Source organism: Fistularia commersonii, chromosome 8 (genome assembly GCF_037954325.1).
Source record: "Fistularia commersonii isolate RoL2024-O1a breed Wild chromosome 8, RoL_Fcom_v1.0, whole genome shotgun sequence".
Classification (NCBI taxonomy): Eukaryota; Metazoa; Chordata; class Actinopteri; order Syngnathiformes; family Fistulariidae; genus Fistularia; species Fistularia commersonii.
Genome location: NC_141291.1, coordinates 17,705,980 through 17,731,180, shown reverse-complemented (window position 1 = coordinate 17,731,180; position 25,201 = coordinate 17,705,980). Strand labels below are relative to the sequence as shown.

The window sequence follows — 25,201 nt, the reverse complement described above, 5'->3', positions numbered from 1 at the left end:
TTTAATAAACATCAGTGGAATGATGCTTAAATGCTCAGATAATTCACATAATTCAGCACAAACAATCAAATATTCCAAAAACTGTGATATCACCTATCAGTATGTCATGATAAATTTTCAAAATCACAGAGGTTATTGTGATCACTATATTTCTCAATATGACGTCAAATATAACCACATGGCAAATGTCATATTGTTTTTAATATCGCACCACAATGCAAACACTTTTCCTCTTTCAGCTCGATTATCAATTTATGCTTCATTGCCTTTTCTTTATCGGAGGAGGCAAGCCTGGATCTAGCAATAATATGTAAGGAAGCCTTATTGTCGCAGGCAGGGCAGGGGGTCACTTCCTCGGGGAAGAAGCCAGAGCGGCTCCCCGTGCCGGGGTTAGCTTGGTAGCTCGGTCAAGGTGACAGTGATCCATGTCTCTCCGGGAGGCTTCCTTACAGGATATGTGGTGTATTATACCATTAAAAGTAGAGGTTGATGGAGAGCCGAGAGAGCGAGAAAGGAACGGCGATCGGGGGATGGAGGGACCGATGTAGCCTCAGCTTCACAACGTCAACTCCTGAGGGGACACTCTGCTAAAAGATAAGAAGTAATCATGGCTTGTTTTCAAGTCTAAGCGCGTGAAAAATCCTTCATGTTATCTGACAGGCCTTTTTTAGATTGTGAGATGTGCCATTTTAGCTGCTCGCGGATCAATAAAGCCTTTTGGACAAGAGTCATGTCCTTCCCCTTGTGCTCGAGACTCGCCGTAGGATGTTGCTATAACGGTAACTTGATTGGACGGGTGGTTTCTATCATTACTGTATTGCTAACAATTATTCATACTGTTTTATACAACCTGAGTATTGACATTTGAAAATAACAGTTGGAGGGGAAAATGCTCTGGGAAAAAAAAAAAATTTCCCTTTATGTCTGTGTAGCCAGGTATTATAGACATGTTTTCGATGTCATATTTTACCCCTAAAAACATATGGAGGGCAGAGATGAGGTTTAACTGTAAAGTTAAAGATAATAGATTATCTCAATTTGTGCTTTACCGTGACAAAGCACTGTTCTGTACCATTAACCTGTCACGTTTACAGCCTGTGTTAAAGCCACACTTATAGCCATTAAAAAAAAACACCCCTGGGTGTGGCTACTGATGAGTGTACTTGCCTCACACTTACAAATATACCATCTCTTAAGCATGGGGTATCATCCTGTCATCCCAGCCGTACTGTATTACCACCCTATGGGATTTGCTGTGCCATATAAAAGATAATAGAATATAAAATTGTTTTTTATATCATGTGAATGTGTGGAAGGTATGTGCTGGAGTTGCTATTGTTTTAAGGCTCATGAATCTCCTAAATTACTTGCACTGATAGCGATGAAACGCACCGTGAGGACATTTATGCGTCGTCTCGCCTCATAACCTCCCCGGAGTTGACTGGATGGGCAACACTGTGGTGCTGAAGGTTGTTGACCAGACCAGCTCAGTGCATGGATCAATATCGGATTCCCCCCATCGGTGCTACAAAACACCATTTTTCATCTGTTGTACATTCTGAGTTGTCATCAAGCTGCTTCGGCTGGTGTTTATGTCAGATGATGCAGCAAGGTCAAAAAAATGAATAAATGGTAAACAAGAGCCCTTGTATGCATAAATCACACGCAATATTCAGCCATCAAAATGTAGAATTTTGCCCTCCAGAAACGGGTTTAAAATCAGAATTTAGAAAATAGTAATAAATAAATAAATAAAAAAAACAAAGAAAATATTCAAATATGACAAGCATTGTAAAATTTACAAGTAAGTTACCAGTGATTGAAAACATCAATTCAAGTGTTACACTACATGAAAAAGAATAAAAAATCTTGTTTATTTAAAAATTCAATTGCGATGTCTTTGGCAGATTTTTGTGAACCTAATCGTGCCCATGTCTGCGCCAGGATGGTAATGTAGCGCTCAGCACCCCCACCTCTAGACGGTCAGTAGTTCAGTTCCAGAATTCAAATGAAGCTATTCCGTGTGGAGTTTCCATGTTCTCCCCGTGCCGTCGGTTGCTTCTGTCTAGGTTCTCTGGTTTTCTCTGACATTCAGTAGGTAAAATGAGGACTCAAAAATGCTCAGGAGGTGTTAACGAAAGAGCGACCGGTTGTACTTCCTATGACATAAACTCCCCCTTCACCCAAGTAACAAGCGCTCTCCCCTACACAGCATGTGGTATAGATAATGGATGGATGTCCATATCTCATGATTTAATATAAAATATTTGATAGAGGAAAACCCGATTGTCAAATTTTTATTTTATAGGATCCTGCATGTAAATATTTTGGAGTGTAACTAGGATTTCAAATGCTTTTATCTTGGTATTTTTAATTTTCTCCCACCACACTCTGATTTTAAATGAAATGAGAAAGCAGACAATGGCTTATGAGTTTGCCCTGAACACCTTAGCCAAAACTAACACTCTATATCTTCTTTCAACAAATTCATAAATGATTAATTTATTTTGAAAGCTCTGAACTGTTTGACCTGAAGGTTAATGTAAAAGCAGGTACATGTGATAGAAGAATCTATTAAAATATATTCTAAAAACTCTCCCGTCAAGAACAGCTCGGTGAATATCGGGGCCCGAGAATGTGATTTCAGATCCCTAGTCACCGTGTTGACCATCGTCCAGGCTGCTTGACCTCCGGCCGACCCTAAGCCATTTGAAAATATGATTGTAATCCTTGTGAGGATTTGGTCTGGGTGTCTATTACCACTGTAATCTGTCACACTGGCATCCAATATTCATTCCACGTCCAGGTTAAGCCCCTCTCTCTGTCTGCACCACCTATCACCATGGGAGAGAGAGCTGGAGCGAGAGGTGGGATCCAGTAAAGGTGTCGGTATGACTGGTGGGGAGAAGGAGAGGTTTTGAAATTGAGAGAGCGACGCTTCAATCAAGCCCCTGGGTCGAGGTGAAGAAATCTATCGTGGAACACAAGGTCTCATTAATGCAGCAGGGATAACTTCAACCCCCCACCCATCTCACACGCTCCCACACACAAACACTCATACATACGCCTTTGAAAAAAGAGGCACATATAAATAGGATAACTGCATTGATGTAAAAGTGTAATGGAAATCCGCCAAACTTTTGAAGAAACCCAAACCTTTCTTCAAACTAACCTAGGACTAGCAATATAGATTTACTTTTAAAAGTAGCTTAGAAATAAATATGTACTTACAAAACATGTTACATATATAGAGCAGTATTCAAAATAATGAATAGGATACATGATACCTGGCTTCAGCTGATCTCCCCTAAATCATTTTTGGAGGAATTTCTCGTAGGACATAATAACATAAAATGTCCCTAACAAAATGATTTTGAAGATCAGTAACTATTTTCCTCAAATACATCCATTAAATCACTTCTATCACAATGCACCCACACATACAACCTCTGTGGCGTTGATTCAATTACAAAACATATGCATTTTTTTTTTTTTTTACCTTGAGCTTTATCTTATTATTCAATTTTTTTTTTTTTTCTGGCTGTAGCAGATTTTTCTGATCAGCGAACAACCGTTATCATGTAGACTGTTTTTTAAATCATGCCATATGATGGTTAACCCTGAAGCAGACAGCTAACCTGCTCAGGATGGATTGTGTGTCTTGTCCACTGCTTGCTGGGATGGACTTCGGCCTTCTCCGGCCTTGGGTAGAAAAGAAGATGAATGAATAGACGGAGAGATAAATGGGCGGTCAGATGATATTAGACAAAACTAATAAAATTTATTTCATCCCGAGTGCTGGCGGTTCAACAGCCAGCATACGGTATCTGCATAAGAGTGATAATCAAAGCGAATGAGAGTGAGAAATTGCTTTGGCACAAATGACCGGGTCAACAATGTACACACATTTTTTACACTCCCACCCTTGCAAATAGGGTGCATATCATTCAGCAAGCTGTCTCTCCAGCTCTACGTCTTCTCTTTCACTCTTGCCTCTCATGATCATAAATTGTCAGATGACATAAAGTATAATTAGAAAAATGGCTACAGACAAATAGAACAATGCACCGCTCTCAGTTTGTGTATTGTCAACAAGGCAGTACTTCACCAAGGGGTCATTTGTGAGTCTAGTGTGTGATTCCACACTTGAAACGCTGAGGAAGTGTATTTGGTTGCGTGTCATAACGTGTCAGTGGAGGTTCTCAGTCATCAAGGTCATGGGGAATTTTTGTCCAAATCCTCCTGTCTTGGCAACTGGACTTGAAGAAACTGGAATTTCTTCACTTGTAGACGTTTCACCCCTCATACGGGAGGCTTCTTCGGTTCTGAGATGCATACAGATTCATACCGTGGTTGTTACCGTTTTCATCTCCTCACGGTGAATTCAATAATATCTGATATTGTTATCCATTTGTAAAGCTAAAAAATCAACTTTCACATAATCAGATTTCCTCGCCTTACAAAATGTCCAAAAAAGGTCATATTTTGAATTAAGTGAAAAAACATTATACTGAAATTAAAAGCATCATGCCAACCATGAATCCTCTCAGGTATGATCTATTCAAGTTCCGAGGGCATAAAAAGTGTTCCACAGAATACAGTTGAACCCCAGATACAATTCAAGATCACAGTGTGAGTCAGACGTTCTTTGGAAAAGGTTTTAATGAAGTGTCATGCAGAGAGAGTGTGGAAAAATAGGGGGGATCTTGGGATGAAGAAGCAAATTATTGCTCTCAGTAGGACTTCATGGGCTCTGGCATCTACTTGTGATTAACTTTCAATCATTTCTCCTCTAACTCCATCTGTCTCGAAAAGACGAAGACGGGAAACTATGCTTTATGCGTATGTGTGTTTCTGAACTGTCTTTGCAGGTTGAACTGCAAATGACAGTGATTATATTCTTTGGTAAAATAGCTTAGAAAGTGGCTTTATAAATGCACGGATAGATTTATGTTGTGATTTCTGAATAAACTCTAGAATGTTAACATTTAGCGCATGTAACTGTTGGTTTGGTGAATAAATATTTACAATCAAGCGGTTCGAATTGTGTGTAAAAAAAAAAAAAAAAAGTTGATTGAATTGTCAAGATATTCTCAATATCTTTGGAAGAGTCAGACCAAAAATGACTTATTCTACCCATTCAAAGTTCTCAATGTTAACAACAAGATCAGAAATACTTCCACTGCCGTAAAGAAACAGGCATTGAATGATAGTGGTTTTGCATTTTCTGAAGCCTACTGCGCAAAGGTAAATAGAAATAAAAGCCGCTGTTCGGGTTTGTGGTATAACCATTGATATAATTGATATAGCGGTTCTATGAGTGTTTGCTCAGATGTAATAGTGAATTTATCTCCCAGATTCAGCCACACCACAATAAATTCTGTTACCGAGCAGTGAGTTGCATCATTCTTCTCTTATCCAATCGTCTGATGACAGAAATAGACAATCCAGGAAATGAAACAACACTTTTTATGGATGGATCTTTATTAACGCTTTTTGTCAACTAATTCAGTTCCTTTGTCGACATCAGGTTTCTCTATGGCTTATTACATGAGCAAGAGAAATGAATAAAACATGCCTTAATTTGTACTTTAGGTGAGCATTTCTTTCCTTTTCTTTTCTTTTTTTTTTCTCTTTTTGACAGGCAGCATTTTCATTCCTCCTATACATTTATTCCATGAAACACGTGAGACCATGAAATGGGACCTAATCCGTTTTTTTCAGTTTTGTCTTTATAAATGTGGTTTATGACATGTGTATTAGAAGTATTTGTTGATTGATGCTGGTTCTCTGTTACTAACTCATCCCCTGCCCCCCAGAAGTGTAAAGATAGGGGTGTCCTCAGTGTTTGGAGCATTGTTCACACTTTGAGATCTTTCTTTGTCATTTTTGAATGATATGATAAACAACTTAGCTCTATATAAGGACATCTATTTTGCAAAAGTGTCATTACGTTCAAAGATTATTCAAATTCTACTGATCCCAAACATCTGGGGAAAATTAAAAATTCATATCAAATTAAAGGTTGGGGTCTCTGTTGGTTAAAAAAGGATTTTAAATTTAAAACACCATTCACTTACTGATCACTAATGAATAGAATTAAGTGAAATAAGAGAAGAAAGCCAGGCTAGTAAAGGGGAATGATGGAGGATGGGTTCAATTTTCTATCTGAGTTACAAGTGCAAGACATCTGTCACACATACAGATTGATTTGATTGGTGGGAGTCCATCAATCTCGATGGTTTGTCAGCAGTCAGTAAATTTATATTCCCTCAAGTCCCATCCTCCATCAGTGGTTCAGGTGCAGACGGGCCAAGGATTTCTGCCACTGCAGTCATATCTTATTTTAAAGAAGACATGGCCAAAACCTTCCGACTTAGATACACCACCTCGCGCTCAGTTTCAGCTATACAGTAAATGTGTAGAGCCCGATCTGGCATATGTGACTCTTATTTATTTACCTAGATTAAAACATCAAGGATGAAACAATAAAATAAAATAAGATAAAATAAAATAAAATAAAATAAAATAAAGTAAAATAAAATAAAGTAAAATAAAATAAAATAAAATGAAATAAAATAAAATAAAATAAAACAAAATAAAATAGAATAAAATAGCTATGTGGATTACAAATTAAACTCTTAATACATTTTTCCTATTGCAATTAACGTCTTAGTCTATCCTTGTATATAATTGCAGCTTTAAAAAGCATTGAAATTCCTTGATATGCATAGACAGAGAAAGGGGGGATGTGAGGGCACGAGAGAGATTTCAGTGACCTAAACAATGTGATGGACTTAATGAGATTTATTGTCCTCTAACTTACAATTTTTTTTAACTCCTCTATTTAGCTGGGAAGACAGTTTGACACTCATGGGAATAAAATCTAGGGAATTTAGAGTAGCTTCAAATTGTAATAATTTGCTCCCAACCCCAATTCTATACTTTTGGATACAAAAGCAGGCACTTAAACACACATCCTCAGCCTATCTCAACACTAATAATCATATTAAGCCCCTTTGCCATCTTTACATCGTAGCAAACCTCAATACTGGCTTTGACCCCACCTCCCAGATCCAAACTTGCCCACTTACCATCACACTGGGATTAATAGAAACATCTTTTGTAATTACAGAAATGCTGCATCGCTGTGCTGGGAGTTCCCATTTATTTTAATATGTGCCAACCCATTAATCGAGTAACAGAGCCTTCAGTGGTGCGACAGTAAAACACTGATATCTCCCATTGATTTTCACGAGGCCATACACTCAGCATTTTATCTCATCCTTTTCTCTGCGCTGACCGCTGAGGTTATTGATCGTCATAAAGGCAGTATTTTGTCACGGGGTGAGAAGCAAAAGAGGTAGTAATGAAAGGTTTTTAACCTGTGTGTTCCGAGGAGCGCTGCACGCCTGGTCAAGGTTGGCAGGTGCTACATACAGCAGGTTTTCACCTGCTTTGCCTTAAGAATCGATAAGGATAAATCCTTGCCTGATTACAAAAATGTGCTGCTGCGAGTGGCGACTCGGATATGTGTGTGTGTGTGTGTGTGTGTGTGTGTGTGTGTGTGTGTGTGTGTGTGTGTGTGTATAAGAGAGAGAGAGAGAGAGAGAGAGAGAGAGGAGAATTTCTGGGAGTTTCTGTTTTCTATGAATGTAATAAATAATCATTACAGATCATTTAACCTACAGCTAAAAGTCCAACCCTACATTAATGACCTTCAGAAAGCAAATCTGAAACATGTCTATTTTCTTTAATTAACATGAAAAAAGCTCCAGGGTTTCTGAGGAAAAACTAAAAGCCACAGCAAGTTTTTTACATGCCATCCTGTCTATCCACAGCCACATTGAAATCTATATATTGTCACTTGTTATATTTGTTATTTTCTATTTTTTTCAATCCTAACTCAATGGCAACAGCATATTTTACTCCAGTCCTGAACCGATACTTTTAGTGTTCGTCAGGATGCTTCAGCCCGCAGTTTGACATCTACATCACAAGCCTACATGGTTGATGTTGAATTTATCCCACATTTCCATCATCAATTGTATAACAATAAGCATTTGTTACAAACTTGAAAAGGAGCTGTAATATCATCCCTGTCTGTTGTCAGTAGGGACTGACAGTAGCACTGGAGTGCATGTACCGACACATATTGTCATTTAATTACATTTTTCAGCCACGATTTCTTCCCTCCTCCCTACTTGACATCTTTGCTCCTTCCATTCGTTATTCATCCATCTTTTCAAAGCTCGCATCTTAAAAGGCTCGTTTCTAACAGGCTGCAACACAGCCAGCCGTGCTATACGCCACGTGTGCTTTTTTAGAGACTGTTCAAGCAAGCATAACTGTCTCACATGAGTTATTACACGTCTGGATACGTGGTGCACCAGATGCTGCTGTTCATGGCACACCTAACCTCCCACCACAAGACGCTACGCTGAGACCCCGAGTGGAATTTTCCACAGACGACCTGACTCTTTTTTTCCTCATCCTAACCACAGCTGACCATGCTAGAAGGAGCCTGTAGGGGCCGGTCCAGACAGGATATTAATGGGGCCCTGCGACAGTCAGAAGGCCTGACAGATCCCTGTTTCATTCTCACCTTGCCTTGGAGGATGAGGGGTAAACTTGCAAAGCTTGTTAGCCGAATGGAGTTGTTTCTCCCTCTTACTTACTCGATGGCTGCCTCGCTGCTTCATTAGACCGCCTTACATCGGAGGCTTGCTTCTCCCTGTTTCTTCAGTGCGTCACACTCACTTCCACCCATACACATGCGCGCGCACAAACACACACGTATGCACCAACAGCCGCGCATACCCTTCAGTGCACACGCACAGGGTGACATCTCCCACCTAATCAAGTAGTGGATTATCTTGTCCTGATAAATTGGAGCTTGTAGCACTTGAAAGGTCCTCTTGGAGGAGTGCCTCTTCCCCCAGACAGCTAGATTGAGCCCCTCGGGAGCAAGGCGAGAACATTGCCTGGTAATGATTTGTGGTAAATCGGACAAATGTTTTTGGAAAGAGTGGTTTCAAGCAAGTGCCTTGATGAATTTAAAGCATGTTGGGAACGAAAGTGTAAAACCGCGAGTGATATTTAAGCGTGTTTGTTATACTAGACATTCAGCTGCTGTGAAATGGGCAATGAGTTAAATGACTTAAATTGTTGTCGCAGAGATATCCTGAAAACATACAATGCTGTGCGCTTAGCGTAAGTTACTTCCTTGCCACAACTAATAACATTTCCTCTTCCTTCTCTGTGTAGGAAAACCCCTACATGTGTAATAATGAATGTGACGCCACCACAGAGGAGCTTGCCCATCCTCCGGAGCTCATGTTTGATATCGAGGGCAGAAATCCCACAACCTTTTGGCAGTCCACGTCCTGGAAAAAGTACCCAAAAGCTCTCCTCGTGAACATCACGCTGTCCTGGAACAAGACCATCGAGCTGACCGATGACATTGTCCTTACCTTTGAGTCCGGCAGGCCAGAGCAGATGGTTCTAGAAAAGTCGCTCGACTATGGGCGAACCTGGCAGCCCTACCAGTTCTATGCCACTGACTGCCTGGACGCGTTCACCATGGAGCCGAAGACGGTGCAGGACTTAACCCAGCATACTCTGCTGGACATCATCTGCACCGAGGAGTACTCGCGCGGCTATGTTTGGAAGCACGACAAAACGGTCCGCTTTGAGATCAAGGACCGATTTGCGCTCTTTGCCGGGCCTCGGCTCCACAACATGGCTTCACTTTACGGGCAGCTGGACACGACCAAGAACCTGAGGGATTTCTTCACCATCACAGACTTAAGGGTCCGTCTCCTCCGACCCGCCACAGGAGCTACGATGGTCGATGAGAACAACCTTTCCAGATATTTCTATGCCATTTCTGACATCAAGGTCCAGGGCAGGTGAGACATCAGTTCTTCCTTAATTTTCACCTCTGAACGCCTTCTTGTCAAGACTGCCATCTTTTATTTCAGTCGCTCCAGTGTAACTACAGTACAACTTCCCAGCAGTAAAGAAGAATGTGTTTACTGTTACCGTTCTCTCCAATTAGGTCGCGGATCCATAATAATGTGCAGAGTTCATCGGTTGTCAGCACGACTTAATTATCCAAGCCGCTCAGACCATGCTGAACCGCTCTTTTTTGAGCGCTAGATTTACTCGGCTGTCGGTGTTTTAGTCAGTGGAAGACGTATGGGATAGAATTTCAGATGTCAGGCAACTGCATCCTTTAATTAGTCTTTGATTTACTAAATTCACCGTACAACCTGAGAACGAGTTGTCACCATACAGTTATTGTAAAGACTCAAACAGAAGCCTTCAGCACTTCTTGATGCACCAAGAAGTGTCACTTGGGGTACAGACTTAAGTGGGTATGTTTTACAGTGTGTGGTTTTTCAGTTTAACAGATGTCAATGTGGTTGTAGGGGTGGAGAAATGAAGATTTAATTACTCTTGTTTTGCTCTTCACACATGAGAGCCTTGCAGTCTAGAAGTGCAGAGTGGCGGAACATCACAACAATTTGAGGCTGTGGGTAGAAGTGTCGAAGACAGGCTTCCAGACTTTGGCTCACTACAGCAGTTTTGCCGCTGCACTCCTCTGTTCGGAGACGGGTCGGCGAGATGAGTACAAACGTTAATACCGGAAACGCCCCCTCAGTCTCTCAAATATCTGTCACCAGTATCAGTGTGGCTTTATATAAAAAAGTCAATCCCAAGCAAAAGAATAAGCATCTTTAGCAGAGACCATTTGAATGCCATAAAATGTCTACTGATCTGACGTTGTTTTCATTTATATGTCCAAATCCCTTCCAACTATTGATATCTCTCATTTATTAATTGCATTAATTTGCCATTAAACTGGATGACAGCTGCCATCAGAATGGATTCTAACTGCACTGCGGGTCACTATGAATGCGCAGGTACCCTGGGAGAAAAGGAATATGATAATGAGCGTCTCACTCCCAGATTGAATTATTGACCTTGCTTGTGACTGAGAAGGTCATTCAACAAAAAAATAACTAGAGGGAATTTACCAACAAAAAAGACTTTGGATCAGGCCTCTATTCAACACCCACGGAAATAAAGGCGGCGCCGTCGTAAATGCAGAATATTTATCCTATCCGACTAATCACAAGTAAACCCATACATCCCTTTGGGGCTGTATATTTGAGGAATGGCTGTGTGCCACCATCGGGCCACAGCCGTTTGCTAGCTTGCTGCTTTTAGAGTGACATTCGCCTGAGAAATGTTCCCCACTGTTTACCAAAGGTAACACACAGTTCAGCAATAATGAGATACACTCTACACAGAGAGGCTTCACTCTCCTTTCCCCCCCTCCCATGGCAAATCACTGTTTAGCTCTTTTCTCCATGCGTCGTAAACGAGACATAAGCTCCTTAACCCCTAGAATACAGTTCTGTGAGACTCGGCGGAGCGATTTTGCAGGGGCAGTGAGGTTGAATCTGGCATATTTCACTGTCTTGGACTCAGCTGCCATCCGCCTGGATAAAAAATGGGGAGGGGGATTCAAAAGGAAAGCTCAGATTTTCAGGCCTTGCCACAACAGTGTGAAAAAACAAAGAACTAAACGTAAGCTCTTTCCCAAAGTAGGTCAACCTACAAGAGATAGGGAGTGCAGGGAGATAGAACAAGTTTGCCAAAGTAGACCTCTTTGCATCTGCAACATGTATTTAAAGTTGTTACAGGGATGCAAAGAGCCATGCATGACCATTGTACTGTGGTTGATTAAAGGGAAAGGACTGTACCGGAGGCACTTGGGCATAAAAAATCGATGCAAAGAATTTCAAATCAGTCCAAGCAGGGAGCTGTGAGATGGAATGCGAACAATGTATTCAGCCCTGTGATGTAAATGAATTTGACACTCTCACTATTTTTATTGTATCAGCAGTGCTAAATGGGCGTGCGGAGGAAGGAAGTGAGGATTTTCTAATTTTCTACTGTATGACTTTGGCATAATTGCTCTTCCTCCTTTTTTTTTTTCATTTGCCTTACAGTAACTGAAGGCTACAATTTCATCACCTTCTCAACTCAATCTACCCCCCTCCCTCTTGTCCCCACCCCCCCGTTAGTGATCAATACGTTGTAATTAAAGCTCGAGAAGATTCGGGCTACCATAGGATATCTTTCTTTGTCGCCCACCCCCCATGTCTCGCTCTGTTTCTTCTTTGTGGAGTAGACTCGTCTCCGAAGGGGCTCTGTGTCCCAGCCTTAGATTATACTGAAAGACCCAGCCCCGCTTCATTCTACCCCGGGGAAATATGGCAAGCACATACCATGAAAACCCAAACTGAAGAACTGTAAACAGAATGTTTTGCTTCTTTTTTAATCAGAGCACCATTATGATTTTTGATCTACAAATCCCACCGGAATCATTCTTTCACTGGCAAAACTTTTATATAGCCTGTCGGTTATGTAGCTGTTTTTTCTCAGCCAAGATGATAATAACAAAATCCTTATACCAGGAACTTGGTTGTTGTGACTGTTGAAATTAAACAAATTAATAGATACTGAATTAAAAGTTTTTTTTTTCCCTCTGTTTACCCTTGTGTTCCCTGGTGGGAGTTGTTATTTAATTTCCGTTTTACATATGAGCTGGTTGGGGTATTTAGAGAAGGTCAGGAAATAAAAAACTCTCAAGGGTTCACAGTAAGTGTGGCTGGAGGGTTGACGGATAGTTTACTTGATCTCGTGAAATAGTTGATGCATACACTGCAATGAAGTTATCAACGCTTTTAGCTTCACTGAAGCAGAGTCTTGGTCATTCTTATTCAGATGATTAACCCCAACAATGAAGGATTTCAAATTTTTCAGTGTTTTTGGAAAACAAGAATTGCAGTACTTGAGCTATTTGACTCATTCAAACTACTTGGATACATCAAGATTTTGATTTTTTTTTTTTTTTCCTATTTTCACATCTATCATTTGTAAATCCCTCGAGGTAATGATTTGGCGAGTGCAGGTAACCGACCTCAGGTTTAGCGCATGGTCATTTTCAGCAAATATCACCAATGGGGACGGTACATGGTGAAGCAGACACCCAGATGGATCCGCACCTAAGGCATTTCAATTTTAGAGGTAATTTTTGCATCCACTGCACCAAACTATATGCAGCCCTTTACCGAGAAAAGAAGAGCAACTGCTAAAACCTTTTTAAATGTCCTTATTTTTTGCTCTGGAGAACATTTTCAAATTCACTTTTTTGTTTAGTTTCACGTCCTTTTTATCCAAATGAATGAAATACCAACTTTACTCTTGATGCATGTCTGCATTCATCATGTCCAAAAACATGCAGAAGGACAAATGCAGACACGGAGTGCCACTGCCTTTCTGGTTACAGGGTCAGACAGAATAAACACAGAGTGAATGAATGACTTCTTCTATTATTTCTTCATGTTTGCACAGCAGTTTAATGGGAAGTCCTTTATACACTATTTTATATATATATATATTAGATTACAGTCATTTTATGTCTATAAGTCATGACCAGAATTCAAAAAGTGGTGGTTCATATTTTTTAATGGACAGCTGCAATTCCATCTTGAACTTCTGTATTAGAAGTTGTCAAATCTGTCAAACGGACAGATTTTGATGTTTTTTTAATGTCCTGTCCCATCATGAGAACAGGTAGGCAGGGTTTCTTACTTCCTTTTTTATGAGTCACCCACAATTCATATTATTGACTCTAATTTGTTGAATCAGTACATCCAATTAAATGTGTGGTGAACGATTTATTGGCATGTTTTTATTTCATTTGATGCAACATGACAATATTATAATTTTCACATAACATATGGACTTCCTCTATTCAAACAGTGTTGTGTGTGTGTGTGTGTGTGTGTGTGTGTGTTGGTGTGTGTGTGTGTGTGTGTGTGTGTGTGTGTGTGTGTGTGTGTAAAACTGAAATGCTGCAGTTCTGCGTATTGGATGAATTATCCAGAGGTGGTGCATCCCACTGCACTCATATGATATCATAAATAAAAGGACAAATAAATAACAAACCAAACCAAACAGAGAATGGCAGTTAAAAATGATATAGTAAAATAAGTATTCATCTATAGACTTTAATGTGATGGCAAAAATGAGAAATTTCACCCACCAATTAAACAGACAGACAGACAGACAGACAGACAGACACACACACACACACACACACACACACACACACATACAAGTTATTCTACTGCTGAATTTCCATGTCACTGTTGTTGCTAAAAAATGTTCACATATTCATTGATGGCTCGTCATTACACACAATTAGAGGTCCAGTGTTTTGCTCTAGGGCACTCCCAAACATCCACTGGATGGGCAAGTGATCAAACCAATACACTGATTATTAAACGACCACTTCACCACTTCAGCAATGCTATTCAGTGTCTTTCATAAATCCTCATTCACCAATAAATTCTGGCTCTCTGGCAACATATTGAGTAGCACATGGTAGGTTTGCCAGTTCCTGACACTGCTTGTATGCATTAATAACTGAATAAGATAAATTAATAACAAAAAAAATGAGAATGCTCCACTTTTATGTTGGCCTGGATGGGCATTAAGACACAAAGGTAGGAAGCTTCCCTTCAATTGTTTAATTTTTTTATTCCCTTCAATTTTTTTTAATTTTTTTATTGCATTTCGTGCCATCGAAAAAAAAAAAGGTTTTTAGATGCTAGTCTGTTGTCTGTGCTCCCTATGCTATTGGTCACTTGACGTACATGGCAGTTTGAAAGAACGTCTCACTCAAAACACGGGTCACAGCACATGTGCGACCAGACGTGTGAGCTTCAGCAAAACTCCACCAAGCTAAGTGACCTGTTTAACCTTCCAATTTATATCTACTAAGCAGCTAACTGACCTATTTGGCCTTCTAGTTTATGTCTACTAAACAAAGGATACAAAAAATGATTGGAAGAGCTGGACCAAGCTAACCATTTTTAACCATGTCATATTCTAAGTGTGTTTGTATTCTGGTTTGTTTGGATTGTCTTTGCTATTCCAAAGCAGGGATAGAGTGGCACTTTTGAACTGCAAAAAAAATAAAAAATAAATAACAATACAGCACTAACTCCCCTCTGAGAAGCGTAATGTAAAAGATAAAGGTGAGGAAGTCATCCTTTTCCAACACACAGATTAATAAATCCAAATTTATTTCCACTGACTGATGGTCATTTGCAAAGCGTACAGAGGTCTGTAATTTTTTATCATAGGTACTCGTCAACTGTGAGTGATAGAATCTAAAACAAAAATCCAGAAAAACACAATGTATGATTTTTAAGTAATTCATTTGCTTTTTATTGCATGACAGCTGCAAGGACATCAGGGATAAAACTGTAGACCCACACGAGGCTGGGATGGGCTACTGGACAATAGGCAAGCAGCTTGGTGAGAAGGCAACAACTGTTGAAACAATTATTAGAAAATGGAAGAAGTTCAAGATGATAGTTAATCTCCCTCAGTCTGGGGCTTCATGCAAGATCTCACATGTGGGGCATCAATGATCATGAGGAAGGTCAGGGATCAGCCCAAAATTACATGGCTGGACCTGGTCAATGCGTTGAAGAGAGCTGGGACCGCAGTCTCAAAGAAAACCATTAGTAACACACTACACCATCATGGATTAAAATCCTGCAGCGCACGCAAGGTTCCCCTGCTCAAGCCAGTACATGTCCAGGCACGTCTGAAGTTTGCCAATGACCATCCAGATGATCCAGAGGAGGAATGGAAGGTCATGTGGTCTGATGAGACAAAAATAGAGCTTTTTGGTCTAAACTCCACTCGCCATCTTTGGAGGAAGAAGAAGGATGAGTCCAACCCCAAGAACACCATCCTAACTGTGAAGCATGGAGGTGGAAACATCATTCTTAGGTGATGGTTTTCTGCAAAAGGGACAGGACGACTGCACCGCATCGAGGGGAGGATGGACGGGGCCTTGTATCACAAGAACTTGGCCAACAACCCCCTTCCCTCAGTAAGAGCCTTGAAGATGGGTCGGGACTGGGTCTTCCAGCATGACAACGACCCAAAATGCACAGCCAAGTCAACTGAGGAGTGGCTCCGTAAGAAGCATCTCAAGGTCCTGGGGTGGCCTAACCAGTCTCCAGACCTGAACCCAATAGAAAATCTTTGCAGGGAGCTTAAAGTTCATATTGCCCAGCAACTGGGCCGAAATCATTGCAGTGTATGCAAACCTGGTCAAGACATACAGGAAATGTCTGATCTCTGTTATTGCCAACAAAGGTTTCTGTACCAAATAAGCAAATGAATTACTTGAAAATTATATAATGCATTTTTTCTAGATTTTTGTCCCCATGAGTCCCCATGAAAAAAATTACAGACCTCTACATCCTTTGCAAGTGGGAAAAGCTGAAAAATCAGCAGTGTATCAAATACTCCTTCATCCCCCTCTATGTATAAAATGTACTCAGTAAATAAAAAAACCTTTTTTTTTTTTTTCTTTTGTCTCTAGTTTAGGTAGATCATTTTTACATGGTCATTTTGAAAGTAACTTTCAAGCCCTAAAGGAATATGTTCTTACACAAAACACTTCCTGAAACCTGGCAATAGAAATGTTATTATGTCGGACCAGAGGATGTCTGTCCAACATAATTCTCTGCTTTAGTATCAAACGAACGGATAAACTTTGAATGTTTTTCAAAAATGTTCAATGTAGAAGGACAAAATTTGGAAAGGAAATGTCGATGGATGTGTGTGAGACAGTGTGAGATCTGCCTGTTTTTGTTTGTGTGTGTGTTTGTGTTTGTGTGTGTGTGTGCATGAAAAGGAAGTAGCAGAAAATTTGCTTTGTTTTGTCCCTTTTCTTCAACCTCCCTTTAATATACCTTTGTCTTCCCCTAAGCACGCCTTCTCTGTCATCCCAACGTACCTTTTCCAACTCACTACACACCTACATCTGCGTGCTCTTTGTTTTCTTCCGCAAACAGTTTTATTTTTTTCATTCTTTTTCTAACTTTATGTCACAATCTGAGAATCAGAAGAGAGATGTCTCACACCAAATCTGTTCTATTCAAGGTAATTCGTTGTTCAGGATGTTTTTTGAATACAGTAAGAAAAGAAGACAAAATAAGATAAAAACATACACATTGCAGGTGTTGTTTAATTAAGTTTCTGTATTTAAGTTGACCAATTTAACTGAATGTACCTAATCAAACTCCCCTAAAGTGAGCTAGTGCTGGGAAAAAGTCATACTTCCTGCTTTTCTTCAATTTATAAACTGCACAGAATGAATAAATCAATTAATTGAAATAAGGGGTATGACAATAAGGGTAGTTCAAAAGTCTGCTTTCTCTATTTTTTCAAAAGTAACCGCTAGTATCTTGATGGCACTACTCAGAATCATTTTCCATATTCAATAATGCTTGAGCCAAAGATATCATGCTAATAATAATGTAAGAAACTCACAATAATTGATATGAACAATAACCAGGAGCTGAGAAAAGAAATCATGCGGTAACTTAATTCATTATGCCCCAAATCAAAGTGGGATGAATATTTAATCAGGCAATTATAGCTCAAGATTTGTACAATAAACAGAAAATATAGAATACGTCAAACAATAACCAGCAGGAATCATATCACATCTCCACAGCAAAGTTGTAATCTTATCATATCTTGAAGAACTGAATCTTGTAATCTGTTATACGGCAACTTCAGTAAAACCTTGCAATAGTGCTTTTGAAGTATAAGTGTGTTTTGCTGTTTCTGGATTATTTTGGAATTGAAAACTCTCCCGTAAAGCCACTGGAATAACAAGTAAGAGTAACATGCCAGTTTATGACGCTTACATTTAATCTCACTGACAAGGTGAAGTTTAAAACCAGGTGTTTTCTTCTGACCTACATGTGACCTTTTCTGATTAAGCTCTGTTGTGTCGGGCCAGATCAATAATTTATCACTAACCGCAATGACACCCTGCTTGTAAATGGGGTGAAACTTTCCTCAGGGGTCCTTCATAATGTTTTATCTTGTTGCTGTTCATTTCGTTTTCCTAGTAATGCCTCATGGTAACCATCATTTATACACTGTAAAATGGCCTAAATGGTTTAACCATTTTTTTTCTGTTCAAAAACATCTAGCAAACAATATGATTAATGACATTTATGACTTTGATTCTATAATGCTTTTAATCATCATGCTGTAAAAATTAAAACAATTAACTTTGTCTCCATCTTGTAATATGGCATTATAGTTTGTGATACACATAGAAAAGGTTGATAAAGTTAATTAATTAATGCATGAATACACTTAATACACATAAATACAAATAATAATTATTAAACTAAATTGATAAATAGTTATATATATATATAACAAATATAAACAACAAAAGGGTTGAATTCACCTATATATATATATGTATATATATATATATATATATAGCTGAATTCAACCCTTATGTTGTTTATATATATATATATATATATATATATATATATATATATATATATATATATGAATTCAACCCTTTTGATGTTTATATTTTTAGTTCTGCATATGTTGTTATAGTCTGCAAATCAGCAAATCACACTCACTCAAACAATATATATCAATCCATGATATTGTATTGTACTATCAATTTTGGTCAAATGGTTTGATACATACATTCCAATGGAGCTCATTTTTAATCTTAAGAAGGACTTGGACATTTTCAAAGCACAGTTTCTCTGTTACATCGTCTGTGTCGTGTTACTCTATCTATGATATTTAAAAGTGGGATAAAGCAAAGCTTTTATCTTGGCAATTCAATTTAAAAAAATCATATTGCAGCACATCTCCAACACAGCACATGGGTCATGCTATTACGGTTACTTACAGCAGCTCTGTGTAAATGTGCTTTGAATACATCTGTTTCATCCACAGATCAGCAATTTGGTGAGTGATGGCTCTCCCTTTAGGGAGGAGCATACAAGAAGTCAATCTGCTTTTTTTTTTTTACCCTCCTTCCCCTCCTTCCTCTGTCGCGTTCACAGTGCTTTGCTTGCTCCTAGGCCTGCCCGTGGTCGACAGATAATCTATTTGTGCTAATTTCATGTTTCTTCCTGCCCACTTCCCCCTTGAATAAGTCATTCCACTTGTCTACCCCTCTTAGTTTGACTTTATTGCTCGCTCTTTCTTCATTTGCCACTATAGGCATTTATTTACCTTGCCGTGCATTGCAGCCCATTTGGAATCAGCCGCCTGAATTAGTCTTTTGGTAGGAGACTGCCATGTTTGCACGGGACAGAACAGGAAAATTGGTCCAAATAACATGGAACATCTGTTAACATCAACACCACATGTTAGTATAAGACCCATAGCCCTAATCAAATGACCCACAACCTCTTGTGAGCCACAACAAATTGGGTAAGACACGTATTTTAAGAGCCAGAGAGGTTGCGAGTTAATCCTTTTCCTTAATCCTCTTCAGTGAATAAAGGAGTATAAGATTTTCCCTCTATGGATTCAATGGTAAAAAAAACATAAATTCTTTACCAACAGTATTTTTTATATATGTCACTGTCTAGTAACAGAGATGGAATCCCATAAATCCTTGTTTTCATATGTATTATAATAGTTGCATTTGGTACGGTAAAATTCTGAGAAAAATATATTCGCACTACACACCTTCTTTGTCAGTAGCAGCCGCTTGCCAAAATGTTGTCAACACCACCAGGTTTACTCTAAGCAAACAGAGTGAATGTATGAAACAAAAAGTAGATTAAAAAAATATCTAATTGAACTTAACCAAATTCCTAGTTAGTCCCGAATCTTATGTTTATTTATTTATTTATTTATTTATTCATTTAATTATCTATCTATTGAAAATCTATGTGTTTGTTTATTGAATTATTCATTTATTTATTTATCAATTTTTAAAGTAATTTTGATTTACATATCTGGAAAAGCGAATCCTCAGTCACACGTTACAATGTGCGATGAAAAACTGGAGCGTAGGTGTTGGGGGTCAAATCAGTTTAAAGCCCAGACACACAACGGATCCGCCAAGGCGGGAGATGCAGGCCAGTCGAGGAGGCTACTTCCGTTTGGCAAATCACACATATCATCGCTCTGTGTATGTTTATATTTCCCTTCCAAGGTTTCACTCTGCTTTGAGAGGTGACAGTGTGGGTCTTTTGTGCAGTGACAAATGCTTGTAGCTTAAAACACCAACAGATGCATCAAAGTGAGGGGCACTTTCTGAAATCCTCATTAGACACTGACGACTCAGCTGACATCATCCGGCGACTGTTCTGCTTTGAGCGGTTAAGAACCTTCATTTATCTCAGTCTGACATTTTAACACCTGCATCTGTGTTACTTATGACAGTACTGATAGAACTCAATGAGCCGTTCAGTCATTACCTTAGATTTTGTCTGAACAAGCTGTCTCTCAGCCTCCTTTGTCCCTTCCTTCAATGTTTCATCCACATCAGTGTACCTGTCGCCACAGACTTCTGTCCGGGAAACATTCCCGCCTGTCTCCCTTTAATCTCTGCATCTCAGTTTTTGAATATTCTGTGTTAAAACACAATGTTTTTATTCAACTGGAGTGCACCTATTGACTCGTTATAGCCACTTTAGCATTGATAAGGTGCTTTTGGACAAAAATGTGTTTTTTTTTGTTTCCTTTTATAAGGAAATAAAAATAAAAATAAAATTAAGTTGGAGCTGGAGGAGACGGAAAGATCCTTGCGCGACGAATTATTTCACGATTTATTAGCTCAGACTCTTCGCCTCGCCTCGCTCGTTCTCACGCGGCTCCGTTTTTAGACTTCCTCCCAAAAAAAAATATGAGCTGCGATCTTAGCCGTAACCAAGGATGCATTTTGTTTTCTTTTCAAAACGCAGTACCAACAGTAGCCAACTGTGGGTGTGATTCCATATAAGACGAGGTTATATATAGATATTGCATCCCCATCCAATTAGCTGGAAATTCTCAGCTGCAAAAATGTCCTAAAGCAATACACATGCGAACCGTGAAGGTAAGAAATTATATACAAGGAGAGGATGGATATGATTCAGAGGTAGGATATGAGGTGAATCCCTTCGGCGGCTACAAAACAAGCACAAGTATCCAGAGGCCACAGCTGCCTGTTTGCAGTCATCTGCATGAGACTGCTGGCAACAGCGGATGAAAGTTACCATGTCTGTGTCCTCTGTGGCAAAGGGACAGAAAAGGGCAACGTACAGGCCTGGCAATGGTTGTTCCACCAGTCATGCAATTGTTTTTAAGATGATTTTTGGACACATGATATTTTGCCAGACTTGTATAAGCTTCAGATTGCTATGTTGCGTTATGGTATTATAATTAACATAAGGTTAATGTCATTATTGAGGTTAACGGACAAAATAACAATTTATTTTCCTCAACACTGTAATACCACTCACAGACATCAAATATTCAATATTGAAATCATCCTCTTTCCAGATGTACATAATTTTCCTTCACATTATTGAATGCTCCTGTTAATCCAGTCAGTATAATTTGTTTAAAGGTCACATGGGGTTCCGGCTCATTAACTATTGACAGACAGTTAATATAAATCCACTAGCAAAACAGCAATTAAAGAGCCATTCAGGACCAGATGAGGATGATGCTCCGCCCTATGAGCCTCGTTTGCATCAGACATCGCTTTTCGCACCGGATTCAAAAAGCCAGACCTCGATAAAATGCTGGATTAGGCAACCATACAATTTGAGCCGTGAACCGTGGATTAAAACATTAAAAGATCTTTGTGAAGTAAAACTATTCCAGCAGTTTCCTGAGTGCTGTTGGCGTTAGGAAAAATGGTTATCACTTATATTTTGTCACCATAAGCACAAACTTTACATTAAGTGTTCAAGGGCATCTGTCAGTGCAGAACACTTTATCTGCTGTATGTTTTAGGAGGTGAACATGATGTGATGGAGATGAAGGTGGACTTTTATGTCCCGGGCTTTCTTCAATGTCTGAAGTACCTTTTTTATTTTTTCCCCGAGCATATATTCTTCCCTCCTTTTAAAACCTCTATCTTTCCGGATACTGCTCGCCAGTCTCACATACAAATGACAAGATGAAAGAAGGATGGATTGTGGGACTGCTTAGTCTCTCTTTGCTGAGTTACCCATTTTCTCATTCAATCCAGCTTAAACCTATTGTACTGTACTACCGTAAAGCTTGTGACATTCTTTTTCTTTTTTTTTTTTTTTGATATTCATAACACAAACAACACAGTGTTTGCTCACAGTTGTTCCCTACCTGATTGAAGTTGGCCACAAAAGCTGCATTTTATGGAAAAGACAAGACCATAGACACCTCAAGTTTGAGTCATAAAAGGCCCAGTTAAAAGCAATGCATTTGTTTTGGATTTTTTTTTTTTTTCACATCGCATTTCAAATCGATCCTGACATTGGGTTCACCGGATGAAACACAGCGATCCTTTTCAAATCTTATAAACAAAACAAGAAGAAAAAATAATTTGTACGCCAAAGATATGACATCACAGCTGGAAGAACATATTTTCAAGATCATAAGAATATTTGGTGATGATTAAATATGAATAAAAGTGTGACACAGGAGTTCACACTTGCAAGAAGGTCCCAGGTTCAATTCTGACAGGGTTTATATGCATATATATGTTCGCATAAGTTTTCTTCGGTTTCCTCTAACGGTCCAAAAACACGCAGTAGTTTCACTGGAGACTCGAAATCACCCAGATGTGTGAATGAGAGAATCAATGCTTGTTTGTCGCGATATGTGATCGACTGGCATCTGGTCCAGGGTGAACCAGCCTCTGGCCCAGTGACAGCTGGGACAGGTTCCCGACCCCCCTCGACCCTGAGTGGAGGATAAGCGGTATTGATAATGAATAAATAAATGAATGATTGAATATTTGTGCCACTGATGCTGAGTTGTAAAAAAAAAAAGGACCCGTGTGGTTGAAAATCACATCTTAACTTTCTATTCAAAACATGAAAGAGATGAATTTCTAGGTTCGCTTTCTTACTGAATCACAAAGGCAATGCTTTCAATTTTTGATTTATTTGCCTTGTCGATTGAAGTTAATTTTATGTTATTTTTACAGACAAAGGTGCTTAGTTTCTGCATATGTTGTTCATATGTTTTGCATATGTTGAGGCACTGCTACAATTAACTGAACTATCCTTTGAACTCAGCAAGAACCTAAAAATGAGAAATTGCTATTGAAGGTATAACAGAGAGGGATCGTCTAATATTAAGAAATTTATCATTGATACTATTTATTAAGAAATTATGATTTGGGATTTGTTTCACCAAGGCAGTGGTATTGTTTGGCTTGGGGTTTGTATATATTCATAACTCTCTTAAGACTTCAAGCAACACAAATATATTTCCAAATAAAAAAAAGATGTCTGCAGGAATTTTTTTCACTCATTCTTTTAACAGCATGCAATTCCATTTTACTAGCAGACAGCACAGATATGTAATATTTGATTGACCCAAACCTGTAAATATATCTCTGCAGCATTACTAGTGGTCACAGAATTCCTCAGAGTACATTTACTCAGACAGATGATAAAAACCCTGGAGAAATAATCAAAAATAAAATGTATTTTCGTAGATTTTTTTTTTTTTTTTTTCATATCTCGTGTCTGTTTGTTGTAAAAACTCACCATGAGATAAAAACCTGAAAGATTTATGTATTAATGAAATCAAGTGAAAAGCGTCCGTGTTGACAAACCTGAACCGAGGGAAGCGAGCCAATCCTGTACTATTTATCACAGGCAGGAGGAATCAACCGAGTCCAGAGATATGAAGACCAAAGCTACAAGTGACATGATGATTTTATCAGCAGAGCAGCGAGCGGGAGGCGCGACGATGCGACATATAAATCCCGTTTCTTTTTCTACGAGATGATGCAACATTTATTTTTTACTTCAGAAAATGGAGTTTTCACCTTAGTCTGCTACAAAGCATCTTGCCGGATCCCCTGCTGCTGATAATGCAGGTTGTACAGTTTGTACATTGATTTCTTTTTCGCCGGTCGAACTAAATTACTAACCTTCAAAGACAAAAAAAAAAAAAAAAAAAAACAGGATCCATGTCTTGGAGGAGGATTCTTGACCCCCTTATAATTGCGACATATGTGATCGTGGATGTTTGTTGTTGTGTGTGCACAAGCATTAAAAAAAATGTTTTTTATATATAAAACCAGGTAGAATCAGGTTTACAATCCAGCGTGAATGGACAGACCTAGATCACCGTTTTGCAAATCCTGGTGCCGGAATCAGAATTTTCCGACATGTTGCATCCATAATTAAAGGATTTCTCACTGTGTACATAGGAATTTGACTGCAATCATGGCAAATGTCCATACATGGAACCATTTTCTTATCGTACTATTCATCAAGTATTTTGATATACAAGTCCAAGGAAGCCAAATCCCGCCCTATTATGCCAGAGCTGTGGTCTTGCAGGAGCCAGCCATATCGGAGGCATTTTCTCTTCTTGCTGTTGACAGAAAGACATTCAACATTCATGTGGTGACCCATTTCATCAACGGAAGGGCCTTTTTTTGATGTGTCTTTTCCTCTTTTTTCGCCGGCTGCAGACGTTCTCATAATGGAACCTCCTGTCAGGGTTTCATGACTAATCCCCTCATTGACCTCTCCTTCGCATGCAGCCCCCACCGTCACACAGATAATGCAGTGACAAAGATCGTTGTGGAGATATTAGCAACACTCTCATTGTAAATTACATCAGAAAATAAAGAGTGCATGCGAGTCAAAGACTGGGCAGGACCGTTTCCGACAAGCCTTCACCGCAGTAAATTTTAATTTGAAAATGCTCATGTCAGAAGGCGGAGTGTGTTTTAGACGACAGAGTAGAAGCGATTTGTGTGTTCTGTGGCAGTGATTCCTGACAGAGGTTCACTGGGTTACTGACAGACCTAAAAGTACAAAAAGATAATCATTGGAAGTGCAAAAGCTCACAGGTCAGAGTTTCAAAACACAACCTTGCTTTAATGAAGGGACTCGGAAGCCCCTTTGAACTGTGCAGCAGTGCAGTGTTCGCTTTTTTGCGCCATCAAAATAGCAGGAGGCGATTTGGTCTGACTTCTGTAAAACCTACCAACACCTTTAGAAGATGCATGTAGGATCATCAAAATGTATTCTTATATTTTAACTTAAAAGTGTTCCATTTGACATCCTTCACGTCTCAA

General features: G+C 39.2%; 1 protein-coding gene across 4 annotated transcripts in view; it reads left to right on the top strand.

Annotated features, from left to right (window-relative positions):
* The window catches only part of ntng1a (netrin g1a), a 121,161-nt gene that overhangs the window by 46,579 nt on the left and 49,381 nt on the right, over nucleotides 1-25,201 (top strand). For all 4 annotated transcript variants that reach the window (XM_086151473.1, XM_086151471.1, XM_086151470.1 and 1 more), the window contains exon 3: nucleotides 9,268-9,911. In XM_086151473.1, the coding sequence (XP_086007599.1) occupies nucleotides 9,268-9,911 (644 nt within the window). The remainder of the gene's footprint in view (nucleotides 1-9,267; nucleotides 9,912-25,201) is intronic.